Source organism: Lissotriton helveticus, chromosome 3_1 (genome assembly GCF_964261635.1).
Source record: "Lissotriton helveticus chromosome 3_1, aLisHel1.1, whole genome shotgun sequence".
Taxonomy (NCBI): Eukaryota; Metazoa; Chordata; class Amphibia; order Caudata; family Salamandridae; genus Lissotriton; species Lissotriton helveticus.
Genome location: NC_136061.1, coordinates 1511142233 through 1511164624, shown reverse-complemented (window position 1 = coordinate 1511164624; position 22392 = coordinate 1511142233). Strand labels below are relative to the sequence as shown.

At 45.2% G+C, this 22392-nt stretch overlaps 1 protein-coding gene across 1 annotated transcript in view; it reads left to right on the top strand.

The window, feature by feature from the left end:
- The first annotated feature begins 9464 nt into the window (after positions 1 to 9464).
- LOC144825021 (indolethylamine N-methyltransferase-like) overlaps positions 9465 to 22392 on the top strand; it is a 160326-nt gene continuing 147398 nt past the window's right edge. The window contains exon 1 of the mRNA XM_078683934.1: positions 9465 to 9624. Coding sequence (XP_078540060.1) covers positions 9480 to 9624 — 145 coding nt within the window. The 5' untranslated portion in view covers positions 9465 to 9479. The remainder of the gene's footprint in view (positions 9625 to 22392) is intronic.

Here is a 22392-nt window from a genome sequence, read left to right as displayed (position 1 = left end):
TAGCATCAACAGTTATTATACATTCCATGTTCATGCAGAACGGTTTTAAAGCAAGAGCATTTAAAATGTCTTGGTTGTCACAAACTTACTGTAATATTCACACATGCCTGCAAAGGACAAAAGCTGCTCCTTGTTAGTTGGAGCTGTGGCATTCATAATACCATGCACACCAAAACAATGGGTGAAACCCATTCAGAGGAATTGATTGGCTCAATGATGCCTTCTGAAGTTAGTTCACCCAACATTTCCTTCAACTCCTCTCTAACATTAATTTGTACATTTCTAAGCTTCTGTTTAACTGGAGTCACATTGCGCCTTAGTTTTATATGATGTGAGTATTCCTTTAGTTTTCCTAATGCATCAGAAAATACTTCCTTAAAATTGTTTCTAACAGAATCTTCTTTGTTTTCACAACCTGTAATCAATTTATTTCTTAACCTGTTCCGTGCTCACATCAGCCAACGGCCAGCGCAAGCACTACCTGGCTAATGCTGCGCATGTCCTTTGGCCAAAGTGGCCCCGCCCACTCATTAAAAGTCCCTCACCGTGGCAGAATTCGCACCGCTGTAAAGGAGTTAAACAGAAATCTTTATCCAACATTACTGGTTCTTGTGAACTTGGATTCAAAATTATGCCTAGTTTATATTGATCTCTCCAACCAAGTATGTTTACCCCTTTAACTGCAATATACAACTTTATCTGTGCAATCCTGTTTTTAAAACAAATTTTAGTGTTAAAATAGCCAGAAATATCAAATTGTTTTCCATCGTAACTTTTTGCATTGATATCAGGTGGAAACATCTCTTTGATATTAAACAACGAGCTGAGCATTTCCACGAAGTATGTTTTAGAAATTATCATCCATGGAGACACAGAGTCAGCCATGACACTGAACTACACACCAGAAACAACTACAATGCACATGGGCGTACTCCTGATGGGTACATATTCTGCATCGTTAATATTAGCAATTTTTTCAACCAGAGAAACTACAAAACCCTTATTCACCAAAGTGGGAGCACACTCACACTTATAGCCTCCTTCATCCCTTTCTAAAGTTCATGAAACTTTTCCGCGTGATTGCAGAACAAATTACTTTAGGTCTCCACACATATTTGCAAAATGACCCATCCTCCCACAGCTTCTACATTCCCTGTTTTTAGATGGACATCCTCCATATCAGGCCATGTGTGTCTTACTTCCACACCTGTAACAAACCATGTTTCTGTCATTTTTATCAAACTTTTTTTAATTACTGAAGTTAAAATTTCGAGATGCACTATAACTGGAATTTCAAAACGATAATATACCATTGGAAATTCATGAAAGATTGTGAATTGTTTTGCATCATAAGAAGTATTATGTTTGCACATAACATTGAAGTTGAATGATAATATGAAATCGATAATTCAAATGGAATTGATATGAAGAATTGAATAAATTTATTATTTGGATAAGAAACCAGTGAGTTTCATGGTATATTGTGCGCACATTTCTGTGGACAGGTGATCCTCTCCACACCATTCATCTATAACTGGAATTTGTCATATCATTCCTTTCATGTTTTTGAAGTTTTATTGCACACACTTCCTCACTTTTGTCTGACTTGATGTTCACATCCTTAATGGTGTGCATCCATTTCTCAGTCTGTTCATAAGCCTTAGCTGTGAAAATGGCTTCCGAAAGCTTTGGATCACTCATCACTCACAACTGTTTTTTATTTTTTACATGGACGATAATTTGATCCCTTATCATTTCATCAGCCATTGTTCCAAAATTACACTGAAAACCTAATGTACGTAGAGATGTTAGGAAATCATCAAATGATTAATTTTCCCCTTGAGCTCTTGTATAAAACTGGAATCTATGTAAAGCTAAATTGGTTGTGGATTTAAATCTTTTCTCCATTCTTAATAAGGCTTCATTATAAACATTGGTTGCTTCTCCACCATCAAGAATGGGAATTTGGGGTTACTCTCTGAAAATTACTTGTCCTTCTGACCCTAAACAATGAAACAATATACTTTTCTTCCTCTATGCGCCCATACATTCCCCATCAATTGCCTTCATATAATTAATAAACTCCTCTTTTCATCTTGTCCAAGGTATGCGTGGATCTCCTTTTGTTTGCCGGAATTTCGCTGGTGTATCAAATTGCATTTTGCTTAAACCCCATTAGGCTAGTCAGATTCAGTTTTAATGGTGTTTAATAAATTAATTTTCAAATGTTTTTTTTTTCTCGTGAATATTGTATATTAACTACAACAAATACATAAACATTTTCCCTTGAGCATAAAGTCATAGAAACATAAAAACAGAATATTTTCTTACTTCAGTCCTGTGCGCAGTGGTAGCGTGTTTTTTCTTCTTAATTATACACAAACACACTGTTTAATTTCCTTCACCTTGATAAGATCGTAAAACATGTTCCGCGTACGCGCGTTGCTATGCGCGTTACTATGGACTCTTCCAAAATGGCCTCCAAGTTGTGTGTAACACGTTGTGAAGTCACCCGTTGAGTCACGAATGCTGTGGAGTGCTGCATGCACGTTTGCAGGTATTTACCTTTGAATTTTGCGCTCACTCTGCCACAGTACACAACGAATATATTGAAGACCTTGCAAAAGCTGAAAATGGTTTAAATTAACCACGTTGGTTCCGCTTGTCCTACAATTTCCGGAATTCTCTTTGCCACCAATCCACACAGTTTTCTTTCGGTTTTTCCTCAATAATATACATTTGCAGTTTTCAGGAATTTAAATCTTGGGTTCAGGAACACTGCACTTCTGTACTGCTGCTCCTTGTTGAGAGCGGTGCTCCTCAGCTCGTCGCCAATTGGAGGAAATACACAGAATCAGTGTATTTTTGTTAAGTTTTATTCTTGCAGCACAGCAACATGGAGGGGTCTGGTCATCGTCAAAGCTCAGTACAACTGACCTTTCAGAACCAGAAACTCCGTCATAGGATTCTACGTGTAATCAGAATGCATTACATAAAATGACATTGCATGTACAGCAGTATGACAACCATAGAATATACAAATTCCTGTACCTGAGAGGTAAAAAAGAGGACCCCACTAAACTGTTGGAAGAAGACCCAAGGACTCCTGACCCCTTTATGCACCCAGGATCAGAACTGCTTCCGTTGGTAAAGGGATTTGCCTCCCTTTACCCGCAGCCTGGCTGATGAGGGTTATGAAACTGAAACCGGTCCCAGGATGCTTGTTTCCGGTCCAGGGAAGACATGGCTTGGCAGTTCAGGCTGGACTGTTCCCATGAGGCACAGGGTCAGACTGATTTGCATATGGCCATGTCTGAACCGGGGTGGTGGAGTGAGCTAAAGAATGGTGATGGATTAAACCCAGATCAGTTGACTGGGGGTGAGTGTTTGATTTGCTCAAACGCTCCGTCCATCATCCCCTTTTGTATCGCTCTGTTCGCCCTAAGTTGGCAGCGTATTCCCAGACGTGGGCCCCTTGCTCACTTTGCCACTCGATTCAAGGTAGCCTGCCTGATGAATGTTATGAACCTGAAACTGGTCCCAGGATGCTTATTTCCGGTCCAGGGAAGACATGGTTTGGCAGTTCGGGCTGGACTGTTCCCATAAGGCAGAGGGTCATACTGATTTGACCACGCTCCACCATCACCAGCAACAGGTTCCCCGCAGAAGCTGGAACAAGATCACTGCAGACCAGCTCGCTACTTCCCTGAGCAAGTACCCTCCCACCAGCACAACGAACCCCAGCCAAGCGGCCACGAACCTCACGAAATGGATCAGCGACTGCGCAGACGACCTCGCCCCGCTGAAGACCCCGCCGAGCAGACCCGGCAGCAAGAAAGCACCATGGTTTAACAACGAACTCAAGAGCTCCAAGAAGAACTGCAGAGCACTCGAGAAAACCTGGCGCAGAGACCCAACACCGGACAACATGACTGCCCTCAAGCTCACCACCCGAAAACACCACCAACTGATCCACGCCACCAAGAAAACTGCATTCAAGGAACGACTGGACAACAACGCACACAACAGCAAAGAACTCTTCAACATCGTGAAAGAGCTCTCCAACCCCAACGCCGGAAACAACGACATCACCCCTTCGCAAGACCTCTGCAACTCCCTCGCCTCCTACTTCCACAACAAGATCGCGGACATACACAACAGCTTCAGCACTCAACCGACGCACGCCACGACCGAACCACCGCCCCCCACAACCACCCTCCGCGCCTGGACCCCGATCAGCACCGAAGACACCGTCAACACGATGAACTCCATCCACTCCGGATCTCCGACAGACCCCTGCCCTCACCACGTCTTCAACAAGGCCGACGCTGTCATCGCACCCCACCTGCGGGACATCATCAACACCTCCTTCGACACCGCTACCTTCCCGGAGAGCTGGAAGCACGCCGAACTCAGCGCCCCACTTAAGAAGCCATCAGCCGACCCCACCGACCTCAAGAACTACCGCCCCATCTCGCTGCTCCCGTTTCCGGCAAAAGTCATCGAGAAGACCGTCAACAAGCATCTGGCCGCCTTCCTCGAGACGAACGGCTCCCTTGACCTCTCGCAGTCTGGCTTCCGGGCCAACCACAGCACCGAGACCGCCCTGATCGCAGCTACCGATGACATCTGAGCCCTGCTCGACAACGGAGAAATGGCGGCCCTCATCCTCCTGGACCTCTCCGCGGCCTTCGACACTGTCTGCCACCATACCCTAGTACAGCGCCTCAGCAACGTCGGAATCCAGGAGAAGGCACTGAAGTGGATCATCTCGTTCCTCGCCGGAAGGACACAGAGAGTCCGCCTCCCCCCGTTCAGATCGGAGGCCACCGAAGTCATCTGCGGCGTTCCTCAAGGCTCCTCGCTCAGCCCAACACTCTTCAACGTCTACATGAGCCCCCTCGCAGCCATCGCACGCCAGCACAACCTCAACATCATCTCCTACGCCGACGACACCCAGCTGATCCTCTCCCTCACCAACGACCCCGCCACCGCCAGAGCCAACCTACACGAAGGGATGACAGACATTGCCAAGTGGATGATGAACAGTCGCCTGAAACTGAACTCGGACAAGACGGAAGTCCTCATCCTGGGATCTTCACCCTCCGCCTGGGACGACTCCTGGTGGCCCCCGCCCTGGGCAGCGCACCCAAACCCACAGACCACGCACGCAACCTGGGCTTCATCCTGGACTCCTCCCTCTCCATGACCAGACAAGTCAACGCCGTCTCCTCGTCGTGCTTCAATATCCTGCGCATGCTACGTAAGATCTTCCGATGGATCCCCACCGAGACCAGGAAGACGGTCACCCAGGCCCTTGTCACCAGCCGTCTGGACTACGGCAACTCCCTCTACACCGGAACCACCGCCAAACTCCAGAAGAGACTCCAGCGGATCCAGAACACCTCAGCACGACTCATCCTGGACATCCCCCGCCGCAGCCACATCTCCGGACACCTGAGAGACCTGCACTGGCTCCCGGTCAACAAGAGAATCACCTTCCGGCTCCTCACCCACGCACACAAAGCCCTACACAACCAAGGCCCAGGATACCTCAACAGCCGCCTCAACTTCTACGCTCCCAAACGCCAGCTTCGATCGACCAGCCACGCCCTCGCCGCCGTCCCCCGCATCCGAAGAGCCACCACAGGAGGAAGGTCCTTCTCCTACCTGGCCGCCAAGACTTGGAACTCCCTTCTGACCCACCTCCGCCTGACCCAAGACCACCTCGCCTTCAGGAAGCAGCTCAAGACCTGGCTGTTCAAGCAGTAGCGGACCCCCTCCCCCCAGCGCCTTGAGACCCTCCGGGTGAGTAGTGCGCTATATAAATGCTTTGATTGATTGATTGATTGATTGATTGGCCATGTCTGAACTGGGGTGGTGGAGTGAGCGAAAGAATAGTGATGGATTAAACCCAGATCAGTTGACTGGGGGTGAGTGTTTGATTTGCTCAAACGCTCCGTCCATCATCCCCTTTTGTATCACCAGGATACAAATAGCAGAGGGAGACCTGGCTCATGGGAGGCCCAGCTGATTACTGAGGACTGGACCCTCCAGGAGCTTTCACTGGAGGGAGACCTAGCACATGGAAGCCTGCCCCGAGCACCACAATCATCCAAACTATATTTTCACAGTGACTGAGGTGAATAGGAGAAAGTGGAAGATAGCGCTATACTATGCTGGTCAAGCACTGTGCATGTGTGCACTGTTGAGAGAATTAAAATCAGTAGCCATAATACTGTTTAGATATATATTGTTTCCTTAACGTTGCACTATTCCAGACTGCAGACCTTGACTGGGAACAAAGAAAGTTTCATCATTCACCAATGTGTTTGACATTTACTGGCATGGAAACTAAAATAAATACTTTGTCTTGTGATACATTGTATGAATGTGATGACACCGAGGTAATTTACTATATTTTTAGAGGTGTTGCAAATTAATTTGGGAATGACCTATGATTATTCTTGTTTTTCAAACTAAATCAGTGCATTAAACAAGGTGGCCAGTACCTTTTGGTGTGTGCAGTGACACTTCAACAACAGGAGATTTCCACATTTGTTTTGAAGTTTGTTCTTTTGTCTTTCAGAATTTGGCAATGAGCTTAAAGGAATTTGGTATTTCCAAAAGGGAACCTACATTTTGTAACTAGGATTTGAACTAACATTCTGGTTTTGATAGAGCCAGTATGAAATTCCTTAGCCTGGAAAATATGCGTTGCAGCTTTTATTTACAGGGTGGATTACCTCATTTGGTTCAGTACCTGTGTATCATCACCTCAGCTCTCGCACCTTGAGGAGGAAGGGCGGGGTCCCAGTCTGGGATGCTGTGCCCCAGGGGCTGTGAGGCATTATCGGTCACCACATCATTGCAGGTCAGCTCACCTCCTCAGGTGGTCACTTTGTGCTGGTGGTCTGCCTGTTTATCTCCACTGGGTGAAGAGAGGAATAGGCAGGTGCAGTCCGCAGCGAGGGGAGGCTTATCCATGCCCCGGAGGCCCCGCCACGACAAGGGCTGCCAAGTAAGAGCAAAAAGCTTGGTTGTCTGTTAGTCCACTTCTGAAGGGGCTGGTCTGCAATCTTCTCACTCAGAGCTTTGTTGCGGGGTTCTACATTTGTCAACAGATTTGGGCATGTTATGGAGCCAGTACTCCATATTCAAGCTGCCATCAGGTTGGCTTCGCAAGCCATACCACCATTCTTCTTCTCTCTTGATTAGACAGTCTTCTGATGGAGTAAAAATTCTCTGACACAGTTAGTGAGACTAGCCATCGATTTAAAATAGTTGTATGTTTCTCTCTTTTCCTAGTTTTCTTATACCCTGATGCAGCCTTCCTCCATTGTTTCGCATTAAAAGGTAGTGGAATAGGTGAGAGAGAGATTAGCAGTCGCAACTCCATGACATTCTTGTATAGGTAAGGAGAGATCCTAACCCTGCAGACATAATGGCTACAGAATTGACAGAAGGTAGTTTCCCGGTGGTTGAAAAAAATTGAGACCTAAGCCTTTTTTCCACTTCTGGAGGACCAGAAACTGTGGAACTTCCTCAAGACTGAAGCATCTTTGTTGTTAGAAACACTAAGCAAAATAGACAGGTTGGAAGTTAATGGATTTAGACCCTGTCTAAATACATTAACTTCCAAACTCTAAAGGGCGAACCTTGGAATTGAACATTTTATACAAATCACCACAGTGACAAAGCGTCTATGGCATCCAGTTTGTCCGCATTTGGAGTGTTGGTTCCGCAACCAATGGCCGCAGTGTCAGCCTTTGAGGGGTCCTGGATTTCTTGCTTTGCCTTGTTGAAGGGCTTGGAGCACCAGAAAAACATTAAGGGCCTGATTTAGACTTTGGTGGACATGGGACTCTGTCACAAAGAGGACAGTGTCCTCTGCATGCGTTGGTCTGCCTGCCCTATGTTACTGTCAGGAGGAATGTCAGGTTTATCACCATGGCTCAATCAACAACATTTTTTCGGTGAAGGCCTATTGAAGATCTGGCCACTAGAGCTGCGGCATCACATTGCCATGCCCTGTGAATGGCTTTGCTTACCTTCTTCCAGCTCCATTGAGGTTTGCTTGAAATCACAATTAGGTTCAAGTTAATCACGAACTGAACATTTGATTTGTGTTTTGTATTTTCTTGGTACTTTTCGCCTGGAGACTTTAGACAGTCATGTTTTTGTTTCCTGGATTTTCATAATTAAGACAGTTTTCTCTATGATTTTAAATTGGTTTATGAATCTGATTGTGTGTTTTCTTGACTTTAAAATGTTTGCTACCGTTTCAAGGTAGCAATCATTTCTCTGGGGAATTAGTTTGTGCCACAGCTTCCCATGATTGAGATAAGTTACTCTAAGAACAGTTGTATTATCTCTACTGTATGTGTTTCTTATCTTAATAAAGTTACTTACTTCTCAAATTAGCAACCCAAAACAATGGTGAGTAAATGTTTCTTCCTTACAAACTGTTTCTGGAATGAGGGAAGTGTGTGACCTTAACAAACCAAACTTTTATTGAAGCTATACTTAGACTAAAAATACTTTCTTGCAGAGCACGTGTTTCCCATATAAAAAAAAAGGCATTTTGACATATTTTAGATACTTTATCAGGTCTCTTCAAGTTCAAAGTAAATCACATCCATATGCGGTAGAGACGTATTACGTCATGGACAAAGAGCGCAATTACCCAGAGCCCCCACCTTCTAAGATGCCCCCAGGGTAAATCAACATTCTCCATATTCGGCCCCTCTCTATTCTTTTTGTCTAAATGTCTCTCACTCTCGACCTACCTCTACCTCTGACTCCGTCGCTTTATCCAGTGTCATCATCTTAGGCATGTTTTTGCTCCCGGGCAAGACATATTTCAAAAGTTCTGTGTGGCCCTATTAGAGTTTAACTTGATTTGTAATTGTTTGGCATCATGCAGGATTTATTTAGCACGAATTCCGAAATAGAATTTGCATTTTTCAATACCTGGACCCCAAATATACATCTTGCCTGGGTCTCGTCTATTCCTAAAGATGACACTGAAAGGTAAATGTAAAAAAAGCATACGAATTTAGCTTGGATTGCTTACGTGCGAAGTACTCCAAATCTCTAAAAAAGCACAACGTTTTTGGGGGATTGCCCTCTGCACTTAAGAGGTTAAATCACTACTCTATTGTGTAATGGCCACATTATTTTAATTGTTAAGTCAAGTGAGGCACTATTTTAATTGAGTATTGAACTGTTTGAATAGCATGGCTTTCCAACATTCAAAACAGTCTCACCTTGCCAGGAGGCATTCCAGTGGCAGTATTTTATTTGGTGAGCACTGCACTGACTTTGCATCTATAATGTTGTAACCACAGTCTTTTTTCATAAATCAGCAGAGTCTGTGGGAAGCACAACTACCGCCTGAGGCACAATATGTCCTATAAAGAGGAGTGAGTTAGCAAACGCCTTCACAAGGTTTCAACATTTACAAGGAAGCAAGCAACATGGCGTTAGCTTCGAAGGACCTCCAACATGAAGCCAACTCTTCAAGACTTTATTTAAACACATATTATTCACAAAACAGTGTTCTTAACAAGCAAGCCGTATTTGGGTTTGCTCTGGTTCGCCTACGTGAATTGTTTGAGCAAGGTAGGTGAAGAACTCTTGTAATAGACATTCTTCAATATTCCAAAATGATCTTGATTAACAAAATATTTTGTGCACATAAATACAACACAGGTGAACACTTCATAAATTTAAATACTCAATAGAATTGAGATTTCAGATAGAATTATGGGAGTCACCAGGCAAATTCACTTTGGGGAGCACCAGCAATCTTGTATTTGTAGACACACAAAATCCTCTGACAGATAGCTTCTGGCCCTGAATATATTCTCAAATTAGTTTTGATCAAAGGTCGGAGTAAATGCTTTGCCAGAGACGAAATTGCAAGTCGAAACTTCCATATTTAATCGGGGAGCATGAGATTGGATAACTGTGTGAAAAACACATTTCTGGGAAGAAAAAATTAAAAGGTTACAATCAGCGAATCACATTTTCACCACATTTATATATGCACATTTTTTCACCCAGAAGACATTATGAATGCCTTCTTTTATATGAACTGCAGTACTTCTTGAAATCGATGTATCTTGTAGAATTTTAAACTTCTTTGTTATTCTTGTGGCAGCGAAAGTGTCCATAGAAAGTTAGAAATCGTCTCCAAACATAAAAGGAACTGTCCGGGACAAGTTTTTCAATTTCTTTCAAATTCTTAACTTGCCATTTGTGAGTCAGGCTACATATACCATATATGAACAAGCTGATTCATTGCTTATCATGACAGTAAGACAATGGAATATACAGAGACATTATGTGGTGTGCATGCGTGTATATTTCTCCACCCCATCTCTGTCACTTTAATAGTCTCTTACTCTAAGCCCACATTTCAAGTTAGACGAAATAAGGCAAATATTAGTAAATATCATTACCAGTGGTGGTCTGTGCAGGTGAGCGAGGTGGGGCTGTGGAACGGGTGCAGGGCGGGGGTGGGGGAGTGAAAGTGAATAACAACGTGATAGGGAATGTAAAATAAATAAATAACTAAAACCACTTACCTTGTGCTCGCCGCATCGCTGAGTCACCGATGCGGCTAGCACAAATTAAGTGGTTTTATTTATTTATTTATTTTACATTACCTATCCCGTTTGTTAGACCTGGGGGGTCTCTAGTTGGCTGAGGTAGGTACCTTAGTCCAAAGAGGGACCCTTGCTTCTAAGTCAGGGAAAGAAAGGACACCTTTTCTAATAGCCCCTGTTCACCCCCTCGGTAGCTTGGCAGGAGCAGCCAGGCTTATCTCCAAGGGAAATATGTAAAGTATTTGCAACCAGGCTCTCAGTAACCCAGTGATAACACCACAAATGGAATCCACACGAACTTCTTAAAAAAACAATTATATATTATAAAAAAAGATACACAATGAGACCACACAATAAAAATCGAACATATGCATACTTGTAATATTTCACCTTGCCAGTTATTAGTCCATCAACCCTTGTAGGTTCTTGCAGTATTACTGAGCAATTCTTGATGATCCCATGCAGTCCTAATGCAATGCTATGCAGTTCGTAATGCAAGAATCAGGCACTTCATAATGTAAAAATAATATAGTTCGTAATGCAACAATCAGGAATTTTGGAATGCCAAAATAATGCACTTTGTAATGCAACAATCAGGCAGTTCATAATGCAAAAATAATGCAATTCATAATGCAACAATCTGGCAGTTCATAATGCAAAAATAATGCAATTCCTAATGCAACAATCAGGCAGTTCGTGATGTAAAAATAATGCAATTCTTAATACAACAATCAGGCAGTTTGTAATGCCAAAATAATGTACTCTGGCACAGATCCCGGTGCTCTGGATGGTCGATATGCCACTCTTACTGACTCGCGGTCAGCTACTGCCAAAACATGCCCCCAACACTGTTATGATGGAAATCAAAGTGCAGCTCCACATTCCGGCAAGTACGTGCCGCAATATAGACTTGAGCGGAGTATCACGCTGCAAAGATGGGAAAGGCAGAGAGAGTTTCTCTCGTAGCCCGCACCCCGCCCCAAATGGTGACACACTCACGCTCGCTGAGCGTTTCCTGGGAGGTACAACCTCACTCTCTCACTCTCCTCACTGCTTGGGCCTCCGATGCGACTTTATTGATCTTGCGCAGTGGAACTCGGACCTCCGACGGTGATGGTTCGAGGTCTCCCCTTGGTAGCGGCAGGCTCGGGCCGGTGGCAGTGAATTCTCACAGCTCCTCTGGGGATGCCGGTCCTGGCCAATGACAATGATGATCGCAGCACTTCTGGTCACGTTGTCAATTAAAGCAGAGAACAACAGTCACGGGGCAATTTCTCACGAAGGTCCCAGGCTGCAACAGGGCACACGCACACAGCGTCGCTGAGACACACTTGAGCTCCAGGTGCGCACGATCACAGGGCAATCCTCACAAAAGTCTCAGGCTGCATGAAGCACACGCATGCGGTGTCGCTAAAACTCACTTGGACTCCGGGTGCACACGATCACAGGACAATCCACACAAAGGTCTCAGGCTGCACAAAGCACACGCACACAACGTCACTAAGACTCACTTGGACTCTGGGTGCACATGATCACGGGGCAGTTCTTATGAAGGTCTCAGGCTGCACAAAGTACACGCACACAGCGCTGCTGAGACTCACTTGGACTCCGAGTGCACATGATCACGCAGAAGTTCTTATGAAGTTTTCAGGCTGCAAAAAGCACACGCACACAGCGTCGCTGAGACACACTTAGAAACGTTAATGTTCCTGAGTTTCCACAACAGGGAGCCAGCTCTCCTCAGGCCCTTGGAGACACGTTATTTCTGGACACAGCACACAGCAAAGTCCTTTCAAGCAAGGGGACACAGCACACAGCAAAGTACCTTAGCCTCTCCTTAGTTAGATCAGCAAACTGCAGGCCAGCTGCAGAACACACAGCAAGGGCCAGTCCTTCTCACCAGCCTCTTCAGATGTTCTTCCTTTGGCAGAGGTTCCTCTTGTCTGCAAACTAGTTTTAATCCTTTTCAGTCTTGATAAGTCCAAAGTCCAGGGGTTTCAGCTCTCATAGTAATATCCCTAAAAGTCTTTGAAGTCTTTGTGTTCAGGGGGCACTGACCCCTGTCCAAACCAGTTCTGGGTGTCTCCCTGCCAGTGACGCCTTCTTCCTTTGATAGTGGGTGTCTGGATCCTCAATCACTCAGCAGGAGATGGAGCCATTGTTTTATTGCAGCAGTTCAGGCCTCTTCACCTCCAGGGGCTACTCCTACACCTACACTCCAGATGCAGGTCAGCCCATTGCTTTCTCACCTCCTCCCCTGGGTCAAGACATTTCCCAGATCCTATCACATTAAAATCCAGACAGTCAATCCACAACCAGGCAGAGACACACAGAATTGTTAGAAAAAAGAAACCAGCCACATCTAAAAGCGTGTTTCTAAACACACATTGCAAAAACCACCTTCACAAAAAGATGTGTTAATACATTTTGAGCTCAGGCACACTAAACTCCATCCCTCCATCTTATGCCAATGGGAAGATATGCGGGAAACATGGGACATAGATTTCCCCATTCTCTCCTATGGGCAAGATGGCCTTGCAACAGTGAAAAATGAATTTGGCAGTTTTTCACTGTCAGGAAATGGTAGTACATGTCCTACCTTTCTCATACACTGCATCCTGCCAGGGGGTACCTTGGGCCTACCATAGGGGTGCCTGATGTGCATAAAAAGGGAAGGGTAAGGCATGGTAAGTGGGTGCACTTGTCAGGACAACAAGGCAGTTTAACAAACTCCGTACAGGCACTGCAGTGGCAGGCCTGAGTTCTCTCTTTAGGGCTACTTATGTGGGTGGCGCAATTAGTGCTGTAGGCCTACTAGTAGCATTTGCATTACCAGCACTGGCACACATAGTGCGCTTTAATAGGGACTTTATTAGTAAGGCAAACATACCAATCATGGACAACCAAAAACCATTACACTTTACACAGGGAGCACTTGCACTTTGACACTGATCAGCAGTGGCAAAGTGCCCAAAGCATTTAAGTTGGCAACACCATGTCAGAAAAAGATCTAGGGATAAGGCATAAAAGTTTAGGGAACTTTAGCCAAAAAGGGCCAAGTCCAACACCCTTGTTTATCACTTTCATCCCCCCACCCCCCTACCATGCTTACCTGCATCGACCGCCACTGATCATTACCCCAGGATGAGGTATTTGTTACAAGAAGTAAATGCCTCCTAGTGAGAGATTATAAATTATAAAAATAAACATAACATAGGGAATTGGTATTTCACACACCGAATTATGGACCTGTAACCCTGATAAATATCTGCAGGTTTGATCTGCTGGAATATATCAGGGGAACTGCAGGAGTGTGATGATGGCACATATCTCATAATTCCATTCTGCCCAGGATCGGAATTAAGCCCCACCCTTTGGAATCGAGGCATATGTCTCATGCCTCTCTGTCACTCCAGGTATCTGCCCTGTATTGGTGATTATTTCCACAACTGTGCATGATGCTTTGAGCTATCTGTAAAATGCAACCTGTTTGTACATGTTTGCAGGTGCTTCCAATTTTCTTACTTTACTTCAGAATTGTGAATTAGGGATGAAGGGAGATGTGTTTTACCCATGGTTCTGCCCCTTTCTACCCCAAGTGCAGGTTTTATGCTAGAAGCATTTGCAGGTTAAAAATGTGAATTATTCTCTGTTATTGCAATTTGCACATGTGCAGATTTAGGTTTTAAATCATCATATGCAAGAAATTTGATTTACATTTTTTCAAGAATCTGATTTGCAGAGAGACCGTAGGCAATGAATTTTCATGGAGATAATAGAAGAGATTTAAGTTAACCAATTTTTATATTATAAATAGTGCCAATTAGAGCAACAGTATTCCATGGACCATAAGACTGATGCTGTTTTCTTCCTGCAAGAGCACCTCAAACACAGGTGTTGTAGTCAGAAAGATTTTCATGGACTATGGTGGAAACCAGGATAAACAGTTTTGCTAAGATAAAACAATTTATTATCAATGATTGTAAAATGGACTTTAGTCCGGCTCCTAAGAATTAGAAGGAAGCCAGTCAGTCAAAGACCTTTATTCAGCTAATTTAGCCACAAAAGAGCAATAAAAACATTTGAATTACATAAGTATACACAATAAAATTAATCTTTGACAAATTCAAAATACAGGAATCATTTTTAACTATTTTACGAAGCCGAACTGCAGAAGAGATATACCTACAAATCATTAGGCAAGTAAATTCGTTGTTTAAAAGAAGTAAGTGACGTAGCGCAGATTGGCACTTTCTAATATTTAAGAATTTTAGTAATGGTTTTTAAAAAGTATGCCTCGGGCCAGAATATCATTTATAAAAAAACATAAAATGTAAACTGCTCTGTGCAGAAAAAGAATCACATGGGCACATTTCTACTTTATTATCGCAGTATGCATCACATGGGTTCGACACCAGTAGATCAGCAATGCCCATCCTTAATCTGATCAAGTAAAACATTTTAGCCTGATTGAAATAGAAAGAGAGGTACGATTCAATTTTTAGGGAGCTGACTAATAATGAGTGCTCTACAACTATTTTTTGCCATCTCTGTGCCATCTCTTACATGCTTCAAATAAAGTAGAAAATCCCTTTTCAAAATATTTTTGGGGATTGCAGAAATGTCACCCGGAGTGCTGAAACAGTCCTCCAGACCTAGCTTCCCTAATTGTTCGTGAATATAAGATAACCAGGGAATCTTTTTTACAAAATACAATTTCAAGCAATCTAAAATAAGATCATGATTCAGGACTGGTTCCTCCTTGGTCCATATGTTATGCCAGAGCTTCAGGGGAGCTAATTGCATTTAAAAAGTCAGCGGTGTTACACCTAATTTGTTGTGGCACATAGTGACAGGAGTGCTTTTAGGTAATGTCAATATGCGTTTTAACCTCATATTTTCCGCTCTCTGAAGCCCCAGGGTATTAGTGAAGCACCAGACTCCAGCTCCATACAAAGCGACAGCACATGTCCGTGCTTTGTAGATGTCTATTAAGGCTTTAATTGGATGGGAGCCTAATTTTTTTGTAAATCTGAAGATGGCCTCTGCGTTTTTATTAAAGCTTCCAATCCTTGCATCCACTAGATGTGTCCATGAATTTGTTTCATTAAAACGTATGCCTAAATAAGAAAAAGTTGGTACCAGAGACACTATTTCATTATTTATATAAAAAGTTTTTGTTTGGGATTTACCTATTACCATTACATGTGATTTTGCAACATTGGTTTTTAGGCCAAGGTCGCTCATAAAATCATTAAAAGCCTTTGTAATCCCACCCCAGCCCTCAACAGTAAAGCACCATCTTCAGTGTATAATAGGGCCAGTAGAGACCTGTTACCTAATGTTGGTGCATCTATATTACCGGTTCTGATATTACTTTCTAAATCATTTATATATAAGCAGGATAAAAATGGAGCAAGTACGCAACCCTGGCGGATTCCTCAATCCATCTTTATTGGAGGCAACAACTCGTCAGCTGCTCCATCACGTACTCTCCCTTCGACTCCGTGGTGCATTGCTGCTAGGTAATGGACGATAGATGGATCAATGCCCATGAGCAGCATTTTCTCCCAGAGTCTCCCCCTCTGCACCCAGTCAAAGGCAGAGGTCAGGTCCATAAACCAAGGTAGATGGTACCTGGCTTCGCCATGGTGTATTTGAATTTGAATTTGAATTTAAAATACTTATAAAGCGCTACATTCACCATGCGGTTTCTTGGCGCTATGGAGGCTAAAATAGCAGAGGAGAGGCAGTCGGAGCTGGTACAAAGAAGGAACAATATGAGGACAATTTACAGAGGAAAAGCCTGATTGAATAGGAAAGTTTTGAGGTCTTTACGGAAAATAGGATAGTGCTTGGCCAACCGTAGGTGGTCGGGGAGGGAGTTCCAAAAAGAGGGTGCCAAAAATGAGAAGTTGGCTCCTCCCCACTTTTTGCGCTTGTAGCGAGGTACCTGCAGAAGTGATTGAGATGATGAGCGAAGCTCTCTACCGGGGATATACTCCCTTATCAAAGAGGAAATAAAGGCGGGAGCTGAGCCCTGGCGCACCTGGAAGACCATACAACCTGTTTTGAAAAGGGATCGCTCCCTGACAGGCAGCCAGTGGAGCGCCTTCAATAAAGGGGTTGAGTGGTGAGAGTGGGGAAGGCCGTACACTAATCGGGCCGCCTGGTTTTGGACCAGTTGGAGCTTCCGTAGGCTGTATGCCGGAATGCCGTTGTACAGGGCGTTAGCGTAATCCAGCCGGGAGGTCACCAAGGCGGAAATGATCAGTTTAAGTGCCAGGGGAGAGAAAAAACGAGAAACAGCACGAATAGTGCGAAGGGTAAGAAAACAGGAAGAAACAACAGAGCTAATTTGTGAGTGGAGGGTAAGATGATTGTTAATTTGGATGCCTAAAGTCTTAACTGAGGGAGAGGGAGTGGGAGGGGGACCGAAGGAAGAAGGCCAAAATAAAGAGTTCCAGGGACTGGAAGAACCACCCGTGAGAACCAACTCAGTTTTATCCGGGTTCAACTTCAGATGGTTGTGGCTCATCCAGTCCCTAATAAAAATCATAGTAGTCTGAAAGTTGGAAATAGAATGGGAAGAAGAAGATAGGTTAAAGATGAGCTGGAGGTCATCCGCATAATTATAAACGGTGACCTCCAGCTGCTGGAGCGCGAAGATTAAAGGATAGATATAAAGATTAAACAAAAGAGGAGATAGAGAAGAACCCTGGGGAACACCACATGTGACCTTAAGTGGGGTGGCCGAGAAATCCCCCAACCGGACCGCCTGGGTGCGGTCCCTCAGGAAGGACGATAGCCAGACCAAGGCCGAGCTCCCGATTCCCGCCGCTCTGACACGTGAAAGCAAGATGGAATGGTCCACCTTGTCAAAAGCGGCGGAGAGATCGAGGAGCACCAGGGTCTGGTGTTTGTTTTGGTCCATGCCCTCCCTGAGGTTGTCCAGGACCGAAACCACGATGGACTCGGTGGAGTGCCTAGACCGGAAGCCTGCCTGGCGAGACGCTAGGTCCCCATTCACTTCTACATGGGCGCTGAGTACCGATGTTACGTGGCGCTCAAGGACCTTGCCGAAATAGGGCAACAGTGAAATAGGGCAACAGTGAAATAGGGCGATAATTAACTGGGGCGGAAGAATCCGCACCATGCTTCTTCAGGATAGGCACTATTGTGGTAGATTTAAGTGCTGGGATCACAACCCCCTGGGCAAGGGAACTGTTGAGAAAAGTAATCGGGGGCTTAGTGCAGACAGAGTAAATCTGTTGAAGAATACGGGCCGGGCAGATATCCGCCGGGGAGCCTGACTTTACTTTAGGGAGTATTGCCAAGAACACTTCTTCGGTGAGAGGGGGGATCGAAGAAAGGCAGCACTGGGCAGTCGGGGGAAGGGGTTCAACAAAAGCAAGGGAGGGGGGTGGAATATTGGCTTTGATGTTAATAATTTTTTCCAGAAAATAAGAATTCAAAGAGTCACACAAGGACTGGGTAGGGGGAGGTTTAAGTGTAGCCCTGTCAGAGAAGGCTAGGTCGTGAATAATTGTGAAAATCTCCCTGGGTTTATTCTCCGCCACCAAAATTTTTGCTGAGAAGTAGGCAGTTTTGGCGCCTAGTATGGCTCTTTTATAGTCACCTAATAGTGTGGTATAGTGGGTTTTCAGTAAAGGACAATAGTCCCTTCTCCATTGCCTCTCAGCCTGCCGAAGGGTCAGCTTTTTTTCCTTCAGATCTTCACTGAACCACCGATTAGATTCCTTAGGCCGTCTAGTTGAGATCCGACGTAAGGGGACTACCGAGTCACAGCCTCCAGCAAGCCAGGTGTTAATGGAGGTGGCTTGAGATGAGGAAGATAAGCCCACCAGGTTAGGTGAAGAGTTCAGGAGGGAAGATGATAACAGAGGGAGGTCGACACGGTTCCAATTTCGCGCCCAGGTGTTTTTGGCAAGCGAGACCTTTGCTACAGGTTTAAGGTGGAGGGAGAAGGAGATTAGAGCGTGATCTGACCAGGGACATGGGGACACGGACATAGAAGAAACGGAAATATTAAGAGACCAAACCTGGTCTAGTACATGTCCGTGTATGTGCGTGGGGACTTGTATGTGAGGAACAAAATTCAGGGATTGAAGTGATTCTGTAAACTGCTTTGAGGAAGTACACTCAAGGGGGTCCGTGGGCCAATAATTAAAGTCCCCTAACACTACGACTGAGGCATAATTGACCGCCAAGGTGGCCAATAAGTCCTGAAGGGCTGGCATGAACAGGTGTGAGAACTGGGGCGGACGGTACATTAATAAACAAGTGAGCGGGGGAGAAAAAGTAAGAGAGCGGACCACAAGATGCTCAGTGGGAGTAATAAGAGGGGAGGGAAGAAGTTGAAAATTATACTCTGACCGGGCAATAAGAGCCACGCCACCCCCTGTCTTGCCCGCCGGGCGGTCTGCACGGAGAGCCACATAGGAGGGGGGGAGAGCAGCCAAAAAAGAGGGCAAAGAGGACTCACAGAACCAGGTTTCGGTTAAAAATAGCATGTCAGGCTTGTGAGAGTCGAGCAGCACAAACAGCTCCTGATGGTGTCTGACCGCTGACCTGGTATTGAGCAGGATGATAGACATAGGAGGGGAGGAAGATAGGGAGCCAGAAGCAGGAAAGAACTGCGTCGAGGGGGTCAGATGAGAGGAAGGGAAATGGGGGGATGGAGGAGCAAGGCCAAGAGAGGAGATGCGGCTAATGATGGAATCGGGCAACGACCAATGGCCCTGTATGGCTGTTAAATCCTCAGATGAATAAGAGATGAGAAGGGCATGAGGAAGCGCCCCTAGCCCCGTCCGGCCGCGGACGGGCGCAGACGGGCTTGACTTAGGCGCCACTTCGGCGCGCCTTCGTCGTGCCCGCTGCGCTCGTCCGCTGCGCTTCCTCATTGGGGGCGTTTAAATAGGGGCAGAGCGCGGGGGGTGTGGCGCCGAGCTAGGTCGCCTGACCAGCCCAATGGAAGATGGCGCCCGCACACCACGAGCCCTAAAAGAGTAAGTAAAATTAGTCTCCTGCTAACTTTGAACAGGGGTTAAACACAGAATAATAGCAAATAAAATGAAGCGCCACTGCTCTCAATCAACAGGATGCAACAGTCACACACAGTAGATTTATGCCGCTCCTGACTGCAGACGCGAACCCTCTGCCACCGGGGTCGCCTGCCTCCAACAGCGAGCAATGAGAAGCCACTCTTAAGTAGGGGCGGAGCGCGGGGGGTGTGGCGCCGAGCTAGGTCGCCTGACCAGCCCAATGGAAGATGGCGCCCGCACACCACCGAGCCCTAAGAGAGTAAGTAAAATTAGTCTCCTGCTAACTTTGAACAGGGGTTAAACACCGAATAATAGCAAATAAAATGAAGTGCCACTGCTCTCAATCAACAGGGTGCAACAGTCACACACAGTAGATTTATGCCGCTCCTGACTGCAGACGCGAACCCTCTGCCACCGGGGTCGCCTGCCTCCAACAGCGAGCAATGAGAAGCCACTCTTAAGTAGGGGCGGAGTGCGGGGGGTGTGGCGCCGAGCTAGGTCGCCTGACCAGCCCAATGGAAGATGGCGCCCGCACACCACCGAGCCCTAAAAGAGTAAGTAAAATTAGTCTCCTGCTAACTTTGAACAGGGGTTAAACACAGAATAATAGCAAATAAAATGAAGCGCCACTGCTCTCAATCAACAGGGTGCAACAGTCACACACAGTAGATTTATGCCGCTCCTGACTGCAGACGCGAACCCTCTGCCACTGGGGTCGCCTGCTTCCAACAGCGAGCAATGAAAAGCCACTCTTAAGTAGGGGCGGAGCGCGGGGGTGTGGCACCGAGCTAGGTCGCCTGACCAGCCCAATGGAAGATGGCGCCCGCACACCACCGAGCCCTAAAAGAGTAAGTAAAATTAGTCTCCTGCTAACTTTGAACAGGGGTTAAACACAGAATAATAGCAAATAAAATGAAGTGCCACTGCTCTCAATCAACAGGGTGCAGCAGTCACACACAGTAGATTTATGCCGCTCCTGACTGCAGACGCGAACCCTCTGCCACCGGGGTCGCCTGCCTCCAACAGCGAGCAATGAGAAGCCACTCTTAAGTAGGGGCGGAGCGCGGGGGTGTGGCGCCGAGCTAGGTTGCCTGACCAGCCCAATGGAAGATGGCGCCCGCACACCACTGAACCCTAAAAAAGTAAGTAAAATTAGTCTCCTGCTAACTTTGAACAGGGGTTAAACACAGAATAATAGCAAATAAAATGAAGTGCCACTGCTCTCAATCAACAGGGTGCAACAGTCACACACAGTAGATTTATGCCGCTCCTGACTGCAGACGCGAACCCTCTGCCACCGGGGTCGCCTGCCTAACAATGACCAGGTGCAGATTGAAGCACTGTACAACAGTGCCCAGGCCCTTTCTAAATCCATACTGAATATTGGAAAAGTTCCCATTTTCTGCCATCCAGACCTCCAATATTATTCAACTCATTATTTTGCAAGAACTATCAATTAGGGAGATTGGTCGATAGCATTTATGGTCTGATCTGTCTCCCTTTTTATATATGGGCACTATTATTACCGATCTCCAGGAATCTGGTGGACCAAAAGCCGCATAGAGCCTAATATATTTGTTAACACTGGTAGCCACAAGGTTGTATCTGCTAAAAATAAATCCGCAGGTACCCCATCAGGCCTGGGAGCCTAGTTCTTTACAGTCTGGCAAAGCGCCCTATCAACCTCGTCTAGGGTCGGCGGTTTCAATGGAGATACCTCCTATCCAGTGTCAAAGCCACTAGATGATTCAGTACTGTTACCATAAAAGTCAGTAAAACATTTTACCCACGTTTCCGGCATAATAGTTACATCAATAATACTATTTTGTGTGTCACAGAAATATTCCTCATTTACTGTCTGCCAGAAGAGTCTGGAGACTTTGCTTTGTGATGCCTGAAGTAGTTTACCCCAGGCATATTTCCTGATCTCCATCTTACGGTGCTCCAGAGCACTCCTATAATCTATGCGAGCCTGCCTAACTGCCTCCTTATCACGTGTTGTGGTTTTTAAAATGTTAATTAATTTATTATGCATGTGGGAGCATTTTCTATTGAACCACGTTATGTTTTTTTGTTTCCCGTCATGCTGACTCGTGGTTAAAAGTTCCCTAATTGTCTCATTTATTGCCTTGCATAATTTAATGATTACTGGGATATTTAATTTTACTTCCAGACACTCCACAACTTGCGCAAGGTCGCACTTTATTATTTCCTCTAGAACGAGGTCTGGGTTAATAGTGGACCATTTCCTTATTAACCCCTTATTTTTAGTATAGGACAGAGATGATACTCTTTCTGACATAGTTGGCTCATTGGATGGGACCGTCAGATTCAATATTAGTGGCTAGTGATCACTAAAATATACTTCTGGTATCTAAAGAGTAACTATTTGTGAACTAAAGTGATCAGACAAAATAATGAAATCAATCAGAGTGCCTTGGCCTTTAACAACGTATGTTACCACATTATTTTTTGTCAAATCTATACAATCTAATGTTAAAAATAGTGAAAATTTCACCAATAGAGAATTGAAAATATTCCCGCATGGACTGTGTTTCGAAACGATAGCCCCACTCCCATTTCCCTGGGCAAGCGGTGACAGGCCCAAAATTTGGCAGAGAGCATAATTTACAATTAAAATCACCCCCCATAGTACTACAAAATAGGTTTGTATTTCCTATATATGGTTTGTTAATGCAGTTTCCAGTTCCTGT